This window comes from Crocuta crocuta, unplaced genomic scaffold (genome assembly GCF_008692635.1).
Source record: "Crocuta crocuta isolate KB4526 unplaced genomic scaffold, BGI_CrCroc_1.0 scaffold830, whole genome shotgun sequence".
In the NCBI taxonomy this organism is placed as follows: Eukaryota; Metazoa; Chordata; class Mammalia; order Carnivora; family Hyaenidae; genus Crocuta; species Crocuta crocuta.
The window spans coordinates 2,447,792-2,472,293 of NW_027531513.1; the positions used below are offsets into that span (position 1 = coordinate 2,447,792).

Genomic DNA, 24,502 nt, shown 5'->3' on the forward strand with positions numbered 1-24,502 from the left:
GGTGATGTATTTGTGAGATTAAAGAATCTGCTTCTTCCACAATTTCCAATCATTTCTCTGGTCATACTCTGATTGTATTACCAATCTCCAAAGTATCTGGGATATATTTTTGCATGTGTATAGATATGTAGACTCATGGATGTAAAACAATAATAGAAAGGGTAATAAGAATTACTTAGCATTTAACCATTATTATTGCAGAATGCAAAATCTTTCTCTTAAAAAAACCCTTCATAGGTATAGATGTCTTTAAAAAATTGCATACTGTGTGATTTAGCAATTCTTCTTGTAGAAATTCATCTTCAAAATGATAAAGATTGGGTGCAAAGCCTTAGTTACAAGGATGCTCACTGTCGAATTATTTTTTAGTGCAAGAAACGGCCTAGATCAATATGGAATTGTTTCAATAAACAGTGTCATGTTTACACAGTGGGAAAGTAGTAAGTATAGACTGAATTGTTTGTGATTCCTATGTTGATATTCCTAACCCCTAAAGTGATGGTATTAGGAGGTGGGGCCTTTGGCAGATGATTAGGTCATGAGGGTGGAGCCCTCATGAATGGGATTAGTTCTCTAATAAAAGGGATCTGAAGAGAGCTCCCTTTTTTCCACCTGTGAGGGCACATCACAAAGACAGTTATCTATAAACCAAGAAGTAGGCTTCCACCAAACACACCAAATCTGCTGACTCCTTGATTTTGGATTTCCCAGCCTCAGGATCTGTGAAAAATAAATTTCTGTTGTTTACAAGCTACCTAATCTTTGGTGCTCTGTGATAGCCCAAAGTAAGACACTAGATAACATTTTTAAAACTCATGTAAAAAAAATCATGTAGAAATATTTTCATTGTTATGGGAAAATTTCTGCAATATATTATGATATGAAAGTTGGAAGGTACATTGTTGCTTAAGTATCAAGTACAGGGAAGTGTAAGCACTGACTTTGCTTTGACCCTGGGCAAGAAACTCGACCTCCAAAAGTATCAGTTTTCCCACCTGTGGGTCGAATTGTGTCCTTCCCAAATTCATATGTTGAAGTCCTAACTCCCTACCTAAGAATGTGACTGTATTTGGAGATAGGGCCTTAAAATGGGTTAATTAAGTTAAAATGAGGTCATTGGCATGGGGCCCTAATCCAGTATGATTACAGAGGGAAGGAAAAACCTTTTCCTCTACCCTCTTAGGTTTAGTAGTGCGCAAATTAAACTGACAAAAGAATAACAGAGGAGAGAAGGCATACAATTTTATTAATACTTAGCTTTAAGTATGTACATTGTAGGTACATGAGGGCTTCACAAAAAATAAGGGAAAAAAGTCAAAGAGGCAACAGCCTTGGGGGCTTATATATCTTTTTAACAAAAGGTGATAAATTGTAGAGAACTGAACAGACAAAGGAAAGGGGGTTTGGGCTTTTAGAATCCATTAATTGTGTAAAAGTGACTGGGAAATATGTGTGAGGATGAAGATTTCCTAATGTAAGATAAGGGTTATTTTAGTAAAGTCTGTGCAACTTCATCTCAGCATCGACTCCTCGTCTCCAGTGATAAGTGTCTTCTCTTCACCTCTCCTCTTCTTGGTATTGGGGGGAGAGCACCTTTCCCACGGGAAATTTATGCCCTGCGTTTTTGCAGATGGTGAGAGAGCAGTGAGTTCTCACTTGCCTTTGGCTCAAAATAATCAATATCCTGAAAGTGGCATATTTTGGGATATCATATTCGGACTCCCTTTCAACTGATGCCCTTATAAGAAAAGGCAAGTTAGGTACAGATGGTAAAGAGGGAAGACCTTGTGGACCCAGCAAAGCAGCATCTAGGACCCAACAAGAAAGGACTTAGAAGAAAGCAACCCTGCTGACACCTTGATTTCAGACTTCCAGTCTCCAGAACTGTGAGAAAATAAAATTCCGTCATCGAAGCCACCTAGTCTGTCGTACTTTGTTGCAGTAATCCTAGCAGTCCTACAAGATGGGAAAATCTTAATATCATCTTTTCTTAGCTTTCAAAGTTGCACTGAGTCAAACAGATGTAAATCCCTTTGTAAACTACAAAACACTACAAAACATGTGAGTCGTTGTTACTCATTTCATCCCTGAAAAACCTGGGGGAACGCAGTCATCCTGTTGAGACTGGACTCTATAACTCCTTGGTAAGGCAGAGGCTCAGTTCCCATGTAGAGGATGGAAAGAAGCAGATTTCAGCAGAACTGCAGTGAAGAACGCAAATGACTTGGCAGTGAAAGGAGACGGGCAAAAAGAGAATGGTTTCTTACCCCCACGTTGCAAGTGGTTAAAAAAAGAAAACTAGACTATACAAAACAAGAATAGCTAATATGTATTGAGAATTTACTAACTGGGGCGCCTGGGTGGCTAAGTTGGTTAAGCATCCGACTTCGGCTCAGGTCATGACCTCATGGTTCGTGAGTTCAAGCCCCACATTTGGCTCTGGGCTGACAGCTCAGAGTCTGAAGCCTGCTTCGGATTCTGTGTCTCCCTCTCTCTCTGCCCTCCCCTGCTCACACTCTGTCTCTCAAAAATAAATAAATGTTTAAAAATTAAAAAAAAAAATTTACTAACTACCAAGCATGGTCCCAAGAGCTTTTTATTCTTACTTTTTAGAGAGAGAGAGAGAGCATGAGCAGAGTAGAGGGGCAGAGGGAAAAAGAGAGAGAATCCCAAACAGGCTCTACACTCAGCACGGAGCCTGACACAGGGCTTGATCCCATGACTCTGGGATCATGACTTGAGCTGAAATCAAGAGTTGGATTCTTGACTGACTGAGCCACCCAGGCATCCCCCAAGTGCTTTTTATATGTGTTCTATAATTAAACCCCTATCAACCCTAGGGTACAAGTACTGTCGATGTGTGTATGTTTATTGTGTGTGGGATGTATACACATGTCTGTGTGTGTGAAGAGTGTACATATATATTTATGTATGTATGTGTTATCCATTTTGGTTTCACCCAGGTGCCCCACATATCATCCTTTAATTATTACTCCAGTGCATCCACATGGGTTGCCCTGAGTATATGCACTGTTCCTTTGAGTTTGTGTTATTTCACGATGAACACATTGAATATATTTTGTTAAACTGTATAAGCATACTGGCTATAAGAATCCCAACTAGTGAATGAAAAGAAAAGCCTTATACTATGAAGTGAAAGTTGCTATAATAAAATGTTTTGAAATAAATGAGAAAGTTTAAGGCCTGAAGAAATCCTCCTCGCCCACATTCAGGAATAATGCTGAGAAAATAAACAAAAGGAGAGCTTGTGCAACCCAGTTATTGTCTGCTTTTAGTGAAATGGGAGAGCACTGGGAAGAGAATGAAGATGAAGGCTCTGATGCCAAGTAATGCCAAGTGCAGTTGAATAGCACTCTGTGGCCTCTAGGCTCATTAGAAACCATACAAGCAGCTTCTTTATGAAAAGAGGGAACTGGCAGAACAAAAGTGGGATTTCTATTTTAAGCTGGTTTAGAAAACAGAAAAACAGAATAATAAACACCACAGAAAGCCTTGTCTGGTGTCACAATAGTTTAGCCTAAGACTGATGATATCCTTCTTTCCTTTTTACCTCTACTCAGTAATTAAAAAGCCACAACACTTTATCACACCCATTTCCAGCAAGCGGTGTTTGGAACATGGCTATCCACTTAGGAAAATAATTAACTTATAACCTCCATTTAAAGTCTACATGGAAAATACAAAACTTCTATATAGCAAAACGAAGGAACTAAGTGAAAGGACAAATGACAAACATGTCATTGCAACAGGTGTCAAAGGGTATAAAAAGCTCTTACAGATCAATAATAGATAAAAAAGAACATCCCAATAAGAAATGGTCAAAGGATATGGAAAGATAACCTGGGAACAAACGCAAAGGCTAATCAATGTCAAACGATGCTCAATTTCAAATTTAAAAACTAGAAATTAAGATTATGTTTTGTTTTTAACCTAGTAGATTGGCAAAGACCTTTTTCAAAACGATTTTAAGAAGAAGTTCAGTAATTTTCCATTTGGGAATTTATTCAAAGGAAATAATGAGCCTCACGTTCAAAAATATATGTGATGTTCATTACAGAACTGTTTATGAGTTTAAAAAATCGAAGTAATTTAATCTAGTAGTTGAAGATTAGTCAAATAAATCAAGACATATACTTTCATTTAGCAATTCTGCTGGAATCTACCCCCTAGAATAGTCCATAAAATCAACAGTTCTTAAAAAAAAAACAAAAAAAACACAACAGTTCTTAGTGACACAAAGACATTTACTTTAGCAGTTTGTAAGGAAAAAATGGTAGAGTACACCCACTTCAGGGAGGGAGAAAAAGAAAAAGACTACACAGTAATCATATCTCTGCATCCACTAAGATACTGTGTGTGTATGTATACATACACAAGCTAAAAATAGATGAAACAGTAGTTTACAGAATACTATGCAGCTGCAAAGAAAGGAGTTCTGTATTTTGATATGAAAACAGACCTCACAATGAAAAAAGTTCCATGATTATACATATAATATGATCCCATTTATGTAAATATATTGTTAAAAATAAAGCCACAGTCCCCAAATGGTGTCACTTAGGTTAGGCCCCAAGTCGTAAACCAAGACTTAAACTGTAGTTTCAGTCCCCTAGGAATGTAACTTCTAACCAGTTAACATGGGAATTTCTTTCTTTTTTTTTTTTTAATATTTTTATTTATTTCTAGGAGAGAGAGAGACACACACACACACACAGCGTGAGCAGGGGAGGGTCAGAGAGAGAGGGAGATACAGACTCTGAAACAGGCTCCAGGCTCTGAGCTGGCAGTCAGCACAGAGCCCGACGCGGGTCTCGAACCCACAAACCGCGAGATCATGACCCAAGCGAAAGTCGGACGCTTAACCGACTAAGCCACCCAGGCGCCCCTAACATGGGAATTTCTTGGTCAGCATTAGGAAATTTACTGATACATCCCTTCCGTTCCACTTAGGTGACCCTGCCTCAAACTGTGGATTCTTTAGTAACAATTTCCTTTTTTTCTACTTTCTACCTTAAAAACCTTTCATTTCCTGTCGCCCTTTGGAGCTGTCCTCTACTTGCCAGATGAAATGCTGCCTGATTCATGAATATAGCCAATTAGATCTTGAAAGTTTACTGTAACAATATATAGGGCTGTTTTAAGATGTTTTGGGGGGCACCTGGGTGGCTCAGTCGGTTAAGCGTCCGACTTTCGCTTAGGTCATGATCTCACGGTTCGTGGGTTCGAGCCCTGCGTCGGGCTCTGTGCTGACTGCCAGCTCAGAGCCTGGAGCCTGTTTCAGTCTGTGACTCCCTCTCTCTCTGCCCCTCCCCTGTTCATGCTGTCTCTCTCTCTCTCTCAGAAATAAATAAAAAATATTTAAAAAAAAAAGATGTTTTGGGACGCCAAGCACTTTGGCAATGATCTTTGAAGGCCCATTCCATAAAGGAACCTAATTTAAAATTTGAGTTAGTGTTATCTGACATAAGATTTGGTTAGGCAGGGGCAGCTGGATGGCTCAGTCATTAAGCGTGGGGTTTGAGCTCAGATCATGATCCCAGGGTTCCTGAATTCCGCCCCCATCTCGCTTTCTGCTGGGAGCAGAGAGCCACTTCAGATCCTCTGTCCCTCTCCCTCTGCCCTTCCCCTGCTCACACTATCAGTAATGAGAAAACATAAAAATTTTTGGTTATGCACTTATTTAAATGAATATTAACTTCCATTTTGCCCTTGAAAACCCCCTGATTCTAGTGTTTTCTATGTACGCATGATTAAAGACCCACTTGGAGCCCTGAGCTCCAGAGAGAGCCAAGATAGAACCAGAGCTGCATTGCTTATCTTTGTATCTTCAAACAACCCTTTAATTACAAATGCTCTGGGCCAGTGGGTTTGAAAATGAGTGGCACGGAGGTGCTAGGTATACAACGATGAATCGAAGCCTCATAAGCCCTTAAAGAGGGAAGACTACTCACTGCGCGCACCCCACTGCACCATTTCTAAGCCTGAACTCCCACGCCGTTCTAGGAAAAGAGAACGTCTAGATTCCTGCTACGGCCTCCAGCCAATGGCTACACTTCTGCTCTCAGCCCTAGCAACTCCGGGCCAATGGGCGGAAGGCTATCTTTTGATCCAGTACTGTCTTTTCCCAGCCAATCGAAAACGTTGTTCAAAGGCTCCTCTCTGAGACCGGCAGGCTCCAGGGAAGCTGGCTTCACTTCCGGGAGGCTGTCAGGGGCGGCTGCGCGTGTTGCCATAACGACCATTTTACGTTAACTGGTCTGTGGGTTTCGTCCAGGTAGCGGAGCGACTGCGGTAACAACTCTTTCTTCTCCCATTCTGCCTCGGCCCGCTGCGCCGTAGGGCCTTCGCAGGCTCGGGGAGTCTGGCCGAGGGCTCTGCGGCGTCCCACCAAGCGGGATGGCTGCGGAAGAAGAAGATGAGGTGGAATGGGTGGTGGAGAGCATCGCTGGGTTCCTGCGAGGCCCGGACTGGTCCATCCCCATCTTGGACTTTGTGGAGCAGAAATGTGAAGGTAAAAACCAGATGATCCTGAATTGACAACAGCCCTTTCTCGCCTCTCTCTCCCCAGCATCGGCCAGAAGGTGGTCACCACGAATCATCTCTCATCTTTCAGGTCTTTACCCCTGTCGGAGAGGTTTAGCGCTGGTTTTTAGGAGCTATTGCTGTCACTGCGCCAGTCTTCCTTCATGGAACTGAAGACGGGGACGACCCCCCCTTCCCTGGGCCCGAGCACATCCGAAAATCATCAGATTTTAATCCTGTGTTGAGTCTCTCACCCCATCCTGCACGTTTCTTCCTTGGGCAGGTGGACTTTTGGGGTGGGCTTCAACAACTTCCCCAGTGACTTGGGAGAGATGTCAGTTTGTCTATGTTCCTCATTATTGGAGCAGTTGACGGCAAAGGGAGGACATGCTATACTCCAGCAGGCCCAGAGCTGGCGACCCACTGGCCCTGTGTTGCCTTTACTGAGCACTCAAACTCTTTACTGTACAAAAATTTGGGGGAGGGGGAGAGTATTTTCTAACAAATGAAGTATATGAACGTGACATAATATTCCCTGTATGGGAAAAGGACCTCCAGGTCCTTATCGTTCACGCTTAGAGTTGTGCATTCAGTTTTCGGAGACAAATCGGAGCCCATTTACGGAGAAGAAGCTAGAAACCATGTCTTATGGATCAATGTCCAAATGTTACCGTGGTTATTCAGCCAGGCAGGACTTTTAAGGTAGTAATATCCACCAGTCATTTGAACGTCTGCCTTATGTTGGATGGATTAGATTTGTTTTGTAAGGTTCAGTGGGATAGAGCTAGGGTCAGTGGGTACAAGCTACAGACAAATTTCTGTTAAGGAAATGCTCCCTAACAGAATGTATCCCAGTTAAGTTAGCCTACCTCAGGAGGTAATGAGTTCTCTAGGAGCTAGCAGTGTTTAAATGGATTGTTTAAATGGATTTGACTGCAACTTCAGGGAGATGTTATAGAGGGGATTTCAACTATGATTAGTTATCCTGGGTGACCTTTTTTTTTCTTTTTAATGTTTTTAATTTATTTTTTTGAGAGAGAGACAGACAGACAGCTTGAGCAGGGGAAGGTCAGAGAGAGAAGGAGACACAGAATCAGAAACAGGCTCCAGGCTCTGAGATGGCTGTCAGCACAGGGCCGACCCGCGGCTAGAACCCACGAACCATGAGATCATGACCTGAGCCGAAGTCCGACACTTAACCGACTGAGCCACCCAGTCAGCCCCCTTGGGTGACCTTTTAAAAATCCTTCAACCCTGAGATTCCATGATTCTGGTAAACATAAAATTTTATTTGACCATTGGATCTTTTCATTACCATAATCAAAATTATGCCATAATAAAAATTCAGATAATATTTAAGTAATGTTTTTATGGGTCATTTCTAAAGAAGTTAAAAGTAATTTTTATTTGTGATCTTTTTTAAGAATTTAAAATTCTGAGACCAATGAGCATGTGGAATTCTGACCTCTCCTTTAGGAGAATAAAAAATTATGTCACCTTTTGATTCTGTTTACCCCTCTGAGACTAAATGCTGAAATGAAAAAAAAAAAATTCAAGCATCGTTCTTTTTATCCCCAAACATCATAAGTGGCAGCGTCTCGGTAATAATACATCTGATTGTGTAATTTTTCAGGGAAGCAGTAATCCTCAGCCTTATACACATATAAGGTAGTAATTTGGTTTAGAATTAACTGGAAACAGTTTAAGTAGTTGCTATATTGTGTGTATGCCCTGTGTTATTTAGAGCAGATGGCAGTAGAAGTGGAACTAACATCCCAGTGTCAACTGAAATAACAATGTTAATAGTTTAGTGACTTTCAGTGTGCTATTCTTTACCTCAGATAATTTACTGTTTGCTTATTAATTTATTTGAGAGAGAGAAAGAGCATGAGCAGGGGAGGAGCGAGAGAGAGGGAGACACAAAATCCCAAGCAGGCTCCAGGCTCTGAGCTGTCAGCAAAAAGCATGATGTGGGGCTCAAACTCGCGAACTGAGACCATGACCTGATCCGATGTTGGATGCTTAACCAACTGAGCCACCCAGGTGCCCCACCACCTCAGATAAGTTAAAGATTAGTTTTGTACAGCTCGTGATATCAATTTATTGAGTTTATTTATTTAGTGTTTGTGGGGCAGAAGCTGGGGATAGAAAGATGAATTTAAACAAAAACCTAGTGCTTGAGAAGTTTATGATTTAGTGGAGAAGACAGGTCAATGGAATTTAAATCTAAAGTGGCAGGTGTCATAATAAAGAAAGGCATGTGGTGGTATTTTAAGGGTTCAGAGGGAGGGATGTAACCAGCTCAGGAGTTGACAGTGGGTGGCAGGTCTGAGAGAATGTGCCATTTGCAACGTCTTGAAGAATAGTTGGGAGAAGAGGACTGGGTAAAGGCAAAGAGATCTAGGAGCACTTGAGCAAATAAATATACAGGAGTTTGAAGCACCACGTGTGTTATGTTTGGTGGTATTCCAGGTAATTGTGTATATTGAGAGTGCAAAGTTTGGGTTTTGGAGTGGTGGGAGATGAGACTTGGGATCCAATCTTAGAGGTTTCGTTAGGCCTTCTAAGGATTTTGCTTGTATTATCTAGGCAAAGAACAGTCACTGAAGAGCTTTAAATAGAAAATTAAAGGAGTTAGTTTTGCATTTTAGATCATTTAGGGGGAATTTAAAAAGTTTCTTGTTGACAATTCATGAATATGTCCTGTTTCTCTAATTAGATTATATCTTCTTGGGATATATACCTTTCTAATTCACATTGTTTCACATAGATGTTCATTGAACAAACATTAGTTTTGGTTTTATTGATTTTAATTTCATTACTGATTTATATGTAACAAAACTGGCCTAGTCACTTTCAGTAAAATTTGCAACTGCCAAGTTTGAGTATGATAATATAATCCAGAGCCTGCTGTAAACGGAATTAATATTTTAAAACTATTAACAATAGGGGCGCCTGGGTGGCTTAGTCGGTTAAGCGTCCGACTTTCGCTTAGGTCATGATCTCGCGGTTCGTGGGTTCGAGCTCCGCGTCGGGCTCTGTGCTGACTGCCAGCCCAGAGCCTGGAGCCTGTTTCAGTCTGTGACTCCCTCTCTCTCTGACCCTCCTCTGCTCATGCTGTCTCTCTCTCTCCTAGAAATAAATAAAAATATTAAAAAAAAAATTTAAAACTATTAACAATAATAATCCATTAAAAGTTTATAAAGAAATTTATGCTTTTTATTATTGAAAGTAGCAAATTAGCATTTGTCTTATTATGAAGTAGATCATAAGAAGGAAAAGACTTATTTATAATTATGACTGTTATATGTGATATATATACAACATATATTACTACTAATATACATGTATGTGCGTGTACACACACACACACACACACACACACACACACACACAGAGTTTCTTTTTAAATTCAAGACTTCAAAGCCTAAGAGCTAGGTTATAAGAATGAGAGTTCAACGTAAGATGTAAGGAGTGGAATTTTATATTTGCATTAATGAAATGATTTGTTTTTTTTACACTATACAATATTTTTCTTTTAAATTTAGTTTTTGATGATGAAGAAGAAAGCAAATTGACCTATACAGAGATTCATCAGGAATACAAAGAACTAGTAAGTATTTTTCCCACTGATTTTAAAAGGTAATTAGAATAATATTAATTTTAGCTTTTCTAAATTAAAAACATGGATTTTTCCATTTTAAAATTCTTTAATTAAAACAAAATCCCACTTTGAGGAACATGGCTGGCTCAGTCATAGAGCATGAGTTAAGCTTGGGATCATGAGTTTGAGCCCAGTATTAGGCATAGAGCCTACTTAAAAGTTAAAAACAAAAAAACAAAAAAAACCACATACAATCTATCCTATTAGTACTACAGTTCCATCAGGCCGCAAGGCTTCTCTGAGTATTTCACCCTTTTGACTTCTTATCTCTTCTACTCTAGAATCTAAGGAATGGATTTAGAACAACTATTTTAAAGGACTTTGCATCTAATCTTTAAATTTTATTCTTATTCTTCTGATTCATCTAGAGAAGTGTTAATTATCAATTTGACATGATTGTTTTGTGATTTTTAAAAATGTCTCTGAGTAGCAGAAGAGTTGTACCACATTGAACATCATAACTCTGACTTCCATTATTTCAAGTAGAGGAAATAAAATTTCATTTGATTCTCTGCAAAAATTTTAACTTTTTCTTGTTTGGGTTTTTTTTAGTAGACATTGTCATTGCCATATAATATGATTTTCTGTAGATTAATAATTGTAAGCAAGCATTTGATTATCTTTTTCTAAACTCAATACTTAACATGAAAACTGTCTTTTGGAATTTTTCTATGTAAGTTATAAAAGTTAAACTTTCTCTTTTTAGGTTGAAAAGCTGTTGGAAAGTTACCTCAAAGAGATTGGGATTAATGAAGATCAATTTCAAGAAGCATGCACTTCTCCTCTTGCAAAGACACGTACATCACAGGTTTTGCTTTTGTGTTACTCTGCTGACATAGAGTTTTAACAAAAATATCCAGGGGTTCGCTTAAATTTGGCTATGTTTGATTGTCAAAGTATCCCATTTTAGATATTGTAAGAGTAAAAAGCTAATTCATCACATATGGGTTCTTTTTTATAATTACCTCAAGAAACAATAATTAGAGGTATTAATGAGTTAATGCAGTTAAAAAGGAACTTTCCAAAAGCAGAACTATAATAGATGAAAGGTTTTGTCCAAACTAATGTTTTATTTATATAGATCTTGGATAGTTTTTCATATGCCCCCTTTTTATCACAGCAGTTTCATAGTAAACACTTCCTGGGACCTACTTCCCTTAGAACTACTTTTCTTGTCACGTTAGTTCTGCAGTACTGGGTTGAATTCAGTATTATGTATATTTCTAATTAATAGCTCCTGAGGGCTCATGCTAGCTGCTGTTTTAGGCACTTGACATGTATTATAGCAATAATCTTCCTGATGCCTCTTAAGAGTTTGGCCCTTTGGGTACCTGAGTTAGTTGGTTAAGTGTCCAACTTTTGATTTCAGCTTAGGTCATGATCTTCTGTTTCGTGGGTTCAAGCCCGGTGTCAGGCTCTCCACTGACAGCGCAGTACCTGCTTAGGATTCTCTCTCTTCCTGTCTCTCTGACCCTTCTTTGCTCTCTCTGTCTCTCTCTCTCTCTCTCAAAATAAATAAAGAAACTTTAAAAAAATCTAAAAAAATTGAAAAAAAAAGAATTTGGCACTATTTTATTTCCATGTAGAAATGAAAAAAACTAATGCACATACATATTAAACAGATAATGCAAAGTTCATTGCTAAGTAAGTAGTAGTGCCAGGATGCCAGTCCAGGCACGCCAGCTGCAAGCCCTTGCGCAGAGGTTCAGGATGGGGATATGTTGCTACTCCCCAAATAGCCTTCTTAATAAGTTGCTTTAGCTTTCCATTTTCTACTAAATAAACTCCAATTTCTTAGCCAGATGATAGTGAGGATTGTCTATCATATGACCCTAAATTATATTTCCAATCTTCTGCTGTAGTTCTCTAATACGTTATATACTATAGTCATTATAGGCTACTTGTTCTTGTAAGCATCTGTGCATCTGGCTTTGTCCATGCCATTCCCAAACCCTGCAATGTTTGGCCTTCACCTTCCCACCACATTATCTTTTCCTTACCCAAGAATCCCTCTTACATAAGGGCCTTGCTAAAATGTTACTTTTTGTGACAGCTCTCCTGATCCCTCTTATGCTAGGGTAGACTAGCACTCATTCTACCTCACTGGACACTTTTACATTTTTGCTAGAATTACAGTTTCTGAGAAGTCTGTTTGCTTTACTAGATTATAAGTTCTTTAGCTGTTTTGAGACTCTTTGCATTTCCAGTGTCTAGCACAGAGATGAGAATTTAGTTCCTAGTATGAAGTTCTTAATAAATTATCTTCTTATCATGGCCTAGAAGTGGTTGCTTTGACTACTGTTTAATCCAGCACTTCCTACTGTAGTTCTCCTTGCACAAGTTTTGCTTATTTAATGATCATCTCCAATTCTAGAGACAGAGCATCTTTAATATGATTTGACATTTTGAAAAATATATTTAACTATTATTGGTATGCTGCAATAATGTAAATAAACATTTGATTTTAGTTAATAGTGCTGTAAAGCAAAAGTTGTTTTACATTTCAACAATAACTTTTATTCTATATGTACCATAAGTTTACTTTAAGGAATAATAATAGGCATTATTTACTTCTCCTTTATAGTTGAACGGGAATAATTTGAAAATTATTTAGGTTTCTGTTAAGACATTGATATTTGTTTTTATTTTCCTTGTTTTTCAGGAATATTTTTTATTTTGGTTAATAATTGTCAACCTCTTAATTAAGCCCTTGTGAAAGAGCCTGAATTACTTTGTGAATAAAGATGTTTATGCTAATGGTAGACCCATCCATCTTTTGTTTTCATTGTTAGGATAACTTTAAATTATTTGTGAATGAAGATGTTCAGAATTTTAAAATATTGTTTTCAGTGCAAGAGTAATACATCTTTCTCTTTTGTTCTGTCATGTAAGACCTTTTGATTTATTTGGAGTTGATTGGTAATACAGTCTTGTTATGTATTAGGAGACAAGCCTTTTGATATAGACAGACCTAGATTTGAGTCCTAGATCTTTCACTTACTAGCTATAAGACCATGGAGACTGTTGTACTGTTTTCGTTTCTTATCCATTCTGATTCTCAGTTTCCTTATCTGTAAAATATGGGTAGTATCTACTTTGGAAAGTTTTTGCAAAATTTAAGAGATAATCATAAAGCATTTAGCACAATACCTGACATTTATAAAGTGATCTATAAATGGAAGCACCTCCCAATTAATACTGGCTATTTTGGTGGTTGATTAGCAGTGTGCTAATTAGGCCAGGGTCACTGGTTCAATCCCCCGTGGACTAGTTAGCTGTGTTCTCTTCTGGAGCAAACAGTTAGCATTAGATACTGAATAGCAGCAACCTGATTCAGTCAGCACAAGGCCATCACCATTACCAGAAAAACACAGCTCAAAACTATGTTATTTGCTGCTTTGCAGCAATAATCTAATCTTTATACATGAAGATCAGATTGCTGATTATATTATGAGAATGTAGGGTGCCTAAGAATTAATTCAAGAAACGAGTTGCTTGCCCTGGATTACTCAGGAGGTAATTTTTATTTTGGTTTGGTTTGCTTGGTTTGGTTTCAGTTGTTTAAACCAGCTCCCACTGAATTTTACTGCTAAAGCCCACTTAACAAAATTCTTTTCACTGGGTTTGGTCATCATTATACCTAGACCACTGCTTCTGTCATACTCTATTGATGCAGCAGGAGTAGCAAGGAATGCATCAGATGAAGAACTCTAGTTTAAAACAACAACAAAAAACCTGTGAAGAAACGTTTTTCTGTTATGTATGTGATTTTTTTAAAAATGCTTATGAATTAACCTCAGAAAATATGATATAACTACTGAAATATTTATTGTTTCAGTCATCTTCAGTTGAATTTTGTAATTTTGTGGTATTTTCCAACTTAAGTAGGCAAAATTTACTTCCTTTGTTGTGAGTTCCTTGTGATTTTTTGTTGAGGATAAAGTTCATCATTGATTTCTATGTACTGTGTTGCAAAAGACATATATGGCAAGAGACAAACAGTATTTTTTGTTTTTGTTTTTTACTAGATTTGCTTTGACTTTTGTAATATAAAAATTAATACTTTTATATTATGATAGTAATTTGGCAAAATTATACTGTTTTTCCAATAACTTGTATCATTGAAGGGATTATATATGTGATGTAACTTTCATTTTCTAAAATACACATAGGATAATTCACAATATTGTGTATGAGTGCTAGTAAGATTTTTAAAGATTAATAGACTATTTTTTAGAGCAGTTTTAGGTTTACAGAAAATTGAGCAGATAATACAGTGTCCCTTATTTTTTAAAAAATATTTATTTATTTTTTGAGGGAGAGGGAGAGAGTGCAAGTGGAAGAGGGGCAGACAGAGAGGGAGACTTAGAATCTGAAGCAGGCTCCAGGGTCTGAGCTATCAGCACAGACTTGAACTCACGGACTGTGAGATCATGACCTGAGCCAAAGTCAGACACTTAACTGACTGAGCCACCCAGTCGCCCCATAAAATGTCCCTTATTAACATCTTTCATTAGTGTGGTATATTCATAAAAATTGATGAGTCAGCATTGATATATTATTATTGACTATTGTCCACAGTTTATATTAAGGCTTACTTTTTGTGGTTTACATTTCTATGGGTTCTGCCAAATATATTGTCATATATCCACCATTACAGTATGTTACACAATAGTTTTACTGCTTAAAAATCCCCCTGTATCCTACATATTTATTCTTTCCATCCTTGCCTCTGCCAACCACTGCATTTTACTGTCTCTCTAGTTTTGTTTTTTCAGAGTGTCATATAATTGGGATTATGTGGTATGTACCTTTTCAGACTGGCTTCTGTCATTAAGCAATATGAATTTAAGGTTCTTTCATATTTTTGTTGTTTAATAGTTCATTTCTTTTTATTGTTGAGTAATATTCCATTAACTATTAAACTATGGTGGATGTACCATAGTTTATCACTTTACCTTTTGAAGGACATTTTGGTGGCTTCCAGTCTTTGGTAATTATGAAAAGACTACTACAAATATTTGTATTCAGAGATTTTCATGGACATAAAAGTTTTCAACTTATTTGGGCAAATACCTAGAGCAAGACTGGTGGTCATATGGTAAAGTTAAGTTTAGCTTTGTAAGAAATTGCCATACTCTCTTCTAAAGTAGTTGTACCATTTTGCATTTTCACCAGCAATGAATGGGAGCTCCTCTTGCTCTACATCTTCGGCACCACTTGGTATTATCAGTTTTTTTGCAGTTTAGTCATTCTAATTAATACATATGTAGAGGTTTATTTTTGCCCATTTTAAAATTGAGTTGTTTGTTTTCTAGTACTTGAGTTGTAAGACTTCTTATATAAATTTTTGATACAAGTCTTCTTTATCAAATATGTGTTTTGCAAATACTTCACAAAATTTTCTTCCATGACTTATCTTTTCCTTCTCTAACAAAGTGTTTCACAGAGTAGAAGTTTTTGTTTTGTTTTGTTTTGTTTTTTCAGTGAAGTCCACGATCAGTTTTCTTTCATGGATTATGCTTTTGGTGTTGTGTCTTTGGAAGTCATTGCCAAACCCATGGTTATCAAGATTTTTCTATGCTATCTTCTAGAAGTGTTTCGGTTTTGTTTTTTACATTTAAATCTTGTGTTCCATTTTGAGTTAATTTTTATGAAAAGTGTAAGTTTAATGTTTAGATTCATTTTTTGTACGTAGATGTCCAGTTGTTGTAGCACTGTTCGCTAGAAAGGTGATCTTTTCTACGTTGGATTGCCTTCGTTTCTTTGTCATAGGTCAGTTGACTATATTTGTGGTGGTCTGTTTTCAGATTCTTTCTGTTCTGTTAATCTATTTGTATGTTCATTCACCAATACCACACTGTCTTGATTGTGGCAGTTTATTTAAGTTTATATATTTATTTTGAGAGAAAAAGAGTGAATGAACAGGGAAGGGACAGAGAAAGAGAGAGACAGAGACAGACACAGCTGTGCCTAACATGGGGCTCTGAGCTGACAGAACCGTGGGAAAATGACCTGAGCCAATATCAAGAGTTGGACATTTAACTGACTGAGCCAACCAGGTGCCCCTTGATTACTGTAGTTTATAGTAAGTCTTGAAGTCAGGTAGTGTTAGTACTCTGTTTTTTTTAATATTGTGTGGCCATTCTGAGTCTTTTGACTTTTCATGTATATTTTAAAACTGGTTTGTTGATATCTACAAAATAACTTGCTGGATTCTCTTTGGGATTGCATAAATCTACAGATCAAATTAGGAAGGATTGACATGTTAGCAATATTGAGTCTTTTTATCTATGAATGTGGAATATATCTCCATTTATTTAGATTATCTTTGATTTCTTTCATCAGAGTTTTTTAGTTTTCCTCCTATAGATCTGTGCATTTTATTAGGTTTATTCCTAAATACTTATTTTATTGTGGAACTAATGTAAATGTGTTTTTTTGTTTCATATTCCCATTATTCATTGCTGGTGTATAAGAAAGCAATTGATTTTTGTATAGTAGCCTATCCAGCTTTGCTATAATTAATTATTAGTTCTAGTAGTTTCTTTTTTAAAAAAATGTTTATTTATTTATTTTGAGTGCGACAGAGCATGAGCAAGGGAGGGGTAGAGAGAGAGGGAGAGACAGAATCCCAAGCAAACTCCACACCATTAACACAGAGCCCAATGCAGAGCTTGAACTCAGGAACTGCAAGATTATGACCTGAGCCAAAACCAAGAATCGGTTTGGTTAATCGATGCTTAACCAACTGAGCCACACAGGCATCCTCTAGGAGTTTCTTTAAATTGAGTCTTTGGGATAATCTACAGGCAGTCCTGTCATCTGTGAACAAAAACAGTTTTATTTCTTCCTTCCTAATCTTTGTGCCTTTAATTTCCTTTTCTTAATGCATTAACTAGGACTTCCAGTATAATGTGGAATGGGAGTGGGAGAGGGGACTTGTTTCTGATCTTAAAGGGAAAGTGTCTAGTTTCTCACGATTAAGTATGGTGTTAGCTGTCAGGGTTTTTTTTTGTTGTTGTTTGTTTTTTTAATGGTTTTATTTATTTATTTTGCGATTTAAAAAATGTTTATTTTTGATTGAGAGAAAGTGAATGAGGGAGGGTCAGAGGGGAGGGGGACAGAGGATCTGAAGTGGGCTCTGTACTGACAGCAGAGAGCCCTATGCAGGGCTCAAACTCATGAACTGTGAGATCATAACCTGAGCTGAAGTTGGTCACCTAACTGACTGAGCCACCCAGGCTCCCCAGGTGTCAGTTTTTTGTAGATGTTCTTTATCAGGTAAAGGAAATTCCTCTTTATTCCTCATCTGCTGTGAGTATTTATCATGATTGGATGTTGGATTTTGTCAAATGCTTTTTCTACATCTATTGATATGATCATATGATTTTTCTTTTCAGTCTCTTGGTGTGATGGATTACATTAATTCATTCCAGGGTATTGAACCAGCCTTGCATAAGAATAAATCCCACTTGGTCATGGTCTATAATTCTTTTTATACACTGTTGGATTCTATTTGCTGATAAATTTGGGTGTTTTTGTATCTCTGTTCATGGGATTCCTTCTTGTTGTGTTGTTGTCTAGTTTCGGTATTAGTGTAATGCTAGCTACATAAAATAGGTTACCGAATACTCCTGCTTCTGTCTTCTGGAAGAGAGTGTAAAGAATTGGTATAATTTCTTTTTTCTGTTTTTGAGGATTCTTATCTGAGGGCAGTTTTTCAGATGTCTGTTTAAATACATGTAAAATCCTAATCTGAATCATGCAGAGAGGAGTGGTGGAAAAATTGCATAGACATTGAGTAAGTTATATACATAGAAGAGATAGGGAATTTCAAAGTCATACTTTTTTTCTCCTTAATAGTTTGAATCAATAGAAAGTCTTTTACATCTGCTATGATATTTTACTTCTGCAAACAAATATTTAATCGTTATTTTTTGAGAAATAATATGAATGTATAACTTTTCTTTAAAGTTATATATTTTTTTTGTAGAGGATTTTATAATTTCTTCATTTAATGTTTGGTAGAAATTATCAGTGGACCAACCTAGACCTGGTGTTTTCTGTTTTGGAAGGTTATTAATTATTGATTCCTTCTCTTTAATAGATATAGACTTATTCAGATTGTTTATTCTTGTGTGAGTTTGGCATATTGATAAGTTGTATATTCACTTAGTTAGAAATATTTTAGGGGCCCCTGGCTGGCTCAGTTGGTTGAACGTCTAGCTCTTGATTTTGGCTCAGGTTATGATCCCAGGGTCATGGGATCAAACCCCATGTTGGGCTCTGCACTAAGTGTGGAGGCTGCTTAAGATTCTCTTTCTTGTCCCCCAACTCGTGTGCTTTCTCTTAAAAAAAAAAAAAAAGAATTATTTTAAAATTTCTCTTTAAAAGAAATTTCCTTTAAGACTACAGTCGACCTTTTAACAACACAGGTTTGAACTATGTTGGTCCACTTCTACACATATATAAGAAAAAAAAAAAGGTTTTTTAAATGTTTATTCATTTTTGAGAGAGCAAGAGAGAGAGAGAGAGACAGAACATTAGCAGGGGAGGGGCAGAGAGAGAGGGAGGCACAGAATCCGAAGCAGGCTCCAGGCACTGAGCTGTTAGCACAGAGCCCAATGCAGGACTAGAACCCATGAACCACACAAGATGATGACCTGAGCTGAAGTCAGACATTTAACTGACTGAGCCACCAAGGCGCCCTTACACAGATTTTTTTTTTTTTTTATAAATACAGCAGAGTACTGTAAATGTATTTTATCTTCCTTATGATTCTTTTTAAAAATTTTAATTCTAGTATAGTTAACATACCATGTTATATTGGTTTCAGGTGTATAATATAGTGATTCAACAATTTTATACATTACTCACTGCTCATTATGATAGGTTTACTCTTAATCCCCTTCATCTATTTCACCTATACCCTCACCCACCTCCCTTCTGGTAACAATCACTCTATTTTTTATAGTTAAGAATTAGCTACAAGTTAACTATTTTCTGTAGTTTTGGTTGTCTCTTTCTTTGTTTACCTGATTTGTTTCTTAAATTCCACATATGAATGAGATTAAATGGTATTTGTCTTTCTTTCTAGATCCTTCCATGTTGCTTCAGATGGCAAGCTTTCATTCTTTTTTATGGCTAAACAATATTCCAGTGTGTGTGTGGGGGGGGGCCTGTGGTTGTGTGTATCTATACATACACACCAGCTCCTTTTTTTTTTTTTTTTAAGTTTATTTATTTGAGAGAGAGCGAGCTAGGGAGAGGCAGAGAGAGAGGGAGATAGAGAATCCCAAGAAGTCTCTGCACTGTCAGTGTGGAGGCTGATATGGGTCTCAAACCCAAAAACTTGAGAATTGAGCTGAAATCAAGAATTGGATGCTTAACCAACTGAGCCACTCAGATGCCCAACACCTCTTCTTTATTCATCTATTCTTTATCTATTCATCTATCATTGGATACTTGGGCTGTTTCCATAATTTGGCTCTCGTAAATAATGTAAGTAATGCTGCAGTAAATATAGGGTTGCATATATCTTTTTGAATTCTTTTTCATTTCTTTGGGTAAATACCCAGTGGTGGAATTATTGGATCCTATTCCATTTTTAATTTTTTGAGGAAGCTCCATATTATTTTTCCATACCAGCTGCAACAGTTTGCATTCCTACCAACAGTGCCTGAAGGTTCCTTTTTCTCCACATCCTTGTTGTTTCTGGTATTTTTGTGTTTTACTTTTTTGTGTGTTAACACTTGCTGTTTCTTGTGTTTTTGATTTTAGCCATTCTGACAAGTGTGAGGTGATGTATCATTGTGGTTTCAATTTGAATTGCCCTGATGATGAATGATGTTGAGCATCTTTTCATATGTCTTCTTTGGAGAAATGTCTGTTCATCCTCTGCCCAATTTTAATTGGATTATGTGTTTTTTTGGTGTTGAGTTGTGTAAGTTCTTTATGTATTTTGGATACTAACCCTTTATTGGATATGTCCTTTGCAAATATCTTCCCCCATCCAGGAGGTTGCCTTTTAGTTTCCTTATGATTTTCATAATAACATTTTCTTTTCTATAGCTTATTGTAAGAATGCAGTATATAAAACATATAACATATACAATATGTGTTAATTGGTGTAATATGTAATTGGCAAGGATTCTGGTTATCAGTAGGCTATTAGTGGGTGAGCTCGGGGATGTCAAGAATGATATACAGATTTGTGACTGCATAGAGGTCAGTGCCCCAAGCCCCATGTTGTTCAAGGGTCAACTGCACTTTTTTTTTTAAATGTTTATTTATTTCTGAGAGAGAGAGTGTGTGTGTGTGTGCACAAGCGGGGGAGAAGCATAGAGAGGAGACACAGAATCTGAAGTGGGCTCCTGGCTCTGTGCTGTCAGCACAGAGCTTGACATGGGGATCGAACTGGTGAGATCATGACCTGAGCCAAAGTCAGATTCTTAACTGACTAAGCCCCCCAGGTGCCCCTGTACTTCTTCTATCCATGTGTTATTTAGAAGTGTATTGTTTAGTCTGCAAGAATTTTAGTTTTTTTCATCTATCATTCTGTTCCAGATATCTAGTTTAATTCTGTTGTGGTCTGAGAGGACACTTTGTATGATTCCTATTCTTTTAAATTTATTAAGATGTGTTTTAAGGCCCATAATATTGTCTATCTGGGTGAATTTTTCATGTGTGCTTGAGAAGAATGTATATTTTTCTGTTGTTCTAGAAGTATCAATTTGATCCAGTTGGCTGAAGGTACTGTCCTGTTCAACTATGTCCTTACTGATTTCCTGATGGATCAGTCTATTGTTGATGGAGGGTGTTGAAGTCTCCAACTGTAATCATGAATTCATCTGTTTCTTCTTGTAGTTCTATTAATGGAGCAGTGTAAGAACATGAAATCACTGTACCTTTCAAAATATGGTATGGTGAACTCTAAGCAGAGATAACCATAGGGTAATCTTAGGCTAAGTATGAATATATTTGAATGTCTTATAAACTCATTGAAGTCAGATTTTCAAATGCTCAGTGTTCATTTTTTTGTTGATGTGCTTTTCTCAGATAACAGCACATTTACTTTATCTCAGTCTTCTGTCAAAGTAGTTTCACATTTCAGATAATTTAGTGAATATGTGGGGAAGTGTTGTTTTTAAACTAGTTTTTTCTTTTTTTGAGTTAACTCTTGTATTTAGTCCCTCTAACTGCCTTTATTGGAATTTCATGTCCATTTCCTTGAACCAGAAGAACCCTATTGCTATAAAGTTGTTAGGTTTAGTGCACCATTTTTATATTTAACCAGCCTCAATAGGACCAGAACAATTATTTTTTATGGGTACTTTTCAGTTTAAAAAGTGCTTTCTCATCTTACTTAATTTCAGCACCCAGCCAGAAAGTTATTATTATATTTCTTTTATGCTAAAGTGAAAAATTTTCATATTGTAGCATCTCTGAAATAAGAATCCATTTTATAATGAATGACATATTATAATTTAATTGGCAGGTTCTTTTTTCTTGTTGGTACATGAAGTAATGGTTTATTTTACTCATCTTTGGAATCTTAGATTCAACAAAATACTGTATTACTATTATTATTAGAGTATTAATTTACAGAGGAAGAAACTGAAGCTCAGAGGACTAAATGATATGTCCAGAGTCACACAGCTAGTACATGGTTAAGCAGGAAGTGGGCTTATGATATTAAGGGCTCATTTTCTTCCAATGTTTCAATGGTTCTCAAGCTTAATGTTGTAAGAATTATCTGTGGAGATACATGAACACCCATCCTTTAGAAATTTAGACTTATTATGTCTAGGGTAGGTCTTAGGAATATGCATTTCTTAGATGCATCAAGGAACATACTTAAGTATCAACTCAAACTCCGACTTGCTGATAAAAGCTCCAGTTGATACAATGCTATCAGTAGCATTGCCCTCCAAGAGTTTATTAGTGATGAAGATAAAGTCCTTGATATCACTAATAAGTCTAGGAAGCCCCAGAACAACGTTTTGCGGGGGCATAATCCCATAAAGATGTTTTGGCAGACATCACTAATCTATCACAGAGACTATCCACAAGTGTTTTCAACACTGAGCTTTGGGCTGAAACTTTCAGTCAAGCCTATCTGCGATGCTCTGCTGTGGATCTTTTGAACAGTGTATGTGAATTTAATGGGAAAGAATTTTCCATCATTTTTTTTTCCTTCAGTCGACTCCTTATAAATGTCACAGAGAGCTGCTTTTGCATTTTGTTTTGTTTTGCTATGTACTGTGGTTGTTTAGGGTGGGAGCTGGTTGCTGGAAGAAGGGCTCCTTCCTCTTTGCTTAGGACTGCTGGACGGAGGTTTTGTTGAGGTGTCTGACATTATTGCTGCTGCCCACCTGGTAAACAATTGTTGCTTCTGCATGATTTTGTGTATTCATTTTTTCCATTAATATCATGTAAAGCTTGAAATAAGATTTTAGTAAGTGCATAAAATTTGAGTGTTTTGGGTTTTCACACATTTCAAATTTTATTCTACTTATTGTTGATTAGCTTGGGAATTGGTTTGCTCTTTAATACAGCAATAGTTCCCTGTAGTTAAGGAAATGTTAATTTGGGTACTCCAGGTAGACACCTTAGTTTTTCCACTAATTTATCACATTTTTTTTCATCCAGAAAATGATTTCACATTATCATTTCTAACTTAACCTCTATAGAAACTTTCTACATATAGAAGTACAATTGTGTTTTCATATTATTAATACCTCATTATACTTAATATCCAGATTCCATTTTTTGCATTTACTTTTATTTGCCTTGGTACTTTTATTAATTAAGGGATAATTTTGTAATTACTGATTTATTTTTAACTATAAATTTCAAGTGACAGAATAAAAACCAAATAGATACCTTTATTTTGGCTGAAAAACAAATCCAGATATTGAAGTTGTAACTTAAAAAACAGAAGTCCAATTTCTGTGCTGTTTTTCAGAGTTACTCAGCACTGGCTCATTTGGAAAATGTATCATCGCCATCAGCCTTAGCTTCTTGGAGGCGTGGGGGTTGGGAGAGTTAGCCTCTTGAGAGCCTACATTAAAGGCTTTTAGAATCTTAAAATTTTCCTTTTGAGTCATATGACCATAAATAATAATACAGAATTCCTCAGTTGATAGAAATGGTTTGCCATAGAAATGATCTATGTGGAAAATAGTTTTAAAACTTGAATCTTCATTTAACTTCCAGACTTCTTTCCATAGGCCATTTTGCAACCTGTGTTGGCAGCAGAAGATTTTACTATCTTTAAGGCAATGATGGTCCAGAAAAACATTGAAATGCAGCTGCAAGCCATTCGAATAATTCAAGAGAGAAATGGTAAAATTTTGAAATTAGAAATCTAAGTGCTAAATGCATTTTGTTTTGCAGTTTTGACTCTTCTATTATGGTCTTAAATGTAACTGCTTTGTATGAATTTATTTCAAGCTTGAAAATCTGTGGCTGAGTTAAGAGATTCAAGAATGTAGTTTTCCTAATCAGCATGTGTTTGCCCTCTCAAAGAAAGCAGACTAGAATCTGATTCAATGATGCTTTAGGTCTCAAGAGAGCTTGAATTCCTTCTCTTCCTAGCCATTTTGTTAATAAATTCAGTACTTTTGAGTGATCATACTTACAGTTGAGAGAAGGTGACTACTCTTTTCCTTCTGGCTTATCATTGTTAGGACCTTTGTAGGAGACAGTGGCTCTCCAGAGTTAGTGAGCTTTGGAAGTATTTGGAGGATTGTTGAAAGACATATGGCTGTCTCCCATTTCTGATTCAGTAGGTCTGGAGTGGGATTGAATACTTTGCATTTTTAGCAAGTTCCCAGGTGATCATAAAGCTGCTGGTCTTGGGACCAAACTGTTCCAGGGCAGTGGGCAGGTATGCACTACTATCAGGTGGAAAGGGAAAGCCCCAGTAGCCCTCTTTAGTTTTATTTATTCCCCAACTCTCTTGCCTTATCTCAGTTTCTCCCTAGCTTTTCCTGCTTTTATTCACTTTTGAATATTTGAATTACATTTGGCATTTTGACTCAAAACATCTGAGTTTCTAACCATACTTCTTATTATTGTACAATCTCCTTTTCAGTCTAGATTCTTATCTCCTTTCAGATTTCTGGCTCTAATAACCTGGACTTGATACCTATATGTTCCTTTGTTCAATGGACTGCACTGATATTCTTGACCATGCTATATTCTTCTTTGGCAGCAGGACCTTCTTAAAAAAATTGTTTTTTGAACATGTGAGAGCTATAGTTCAGTTGTACTGTTCGTTTTTTTGTT

General features: G+C 36.9%; 1 protein-coding gene across 1 annotated transcript in view; it reads left to right on the forward strand.

The window, feature by feature from the left end:
• Positions 1-6,215: 6,215 nt before the first annotated feature.
• CFAP36 (cilia and flagella associated protein 36) overlaps positions 6,216-24,502 on the forward strand; it is a 30,125-nt gene continuing 11,838 nt past the window's right edge. Inside the window, exons 1-4 of the mRNA XM_077772342.1 lie at positions 6,216-6,532; positions 10,092-10,156; positions 10,914-11,015; positions 23,443-23,557. Coding sequence (XP_077628468.1) covers positions 6,418-6,532; positions 10,092-10,156; positions 10,914-11,015; positions 23,443-23,557 — 397 coding nt within the window. The 5' untranslated portion in view covers positions 6,216-6,417. The remainder of the gene's footprint in view (positions 6,533-10,091; positions 10,157-10,913; positions 11,016-23,442; positions 23,558-24,502) is intronic.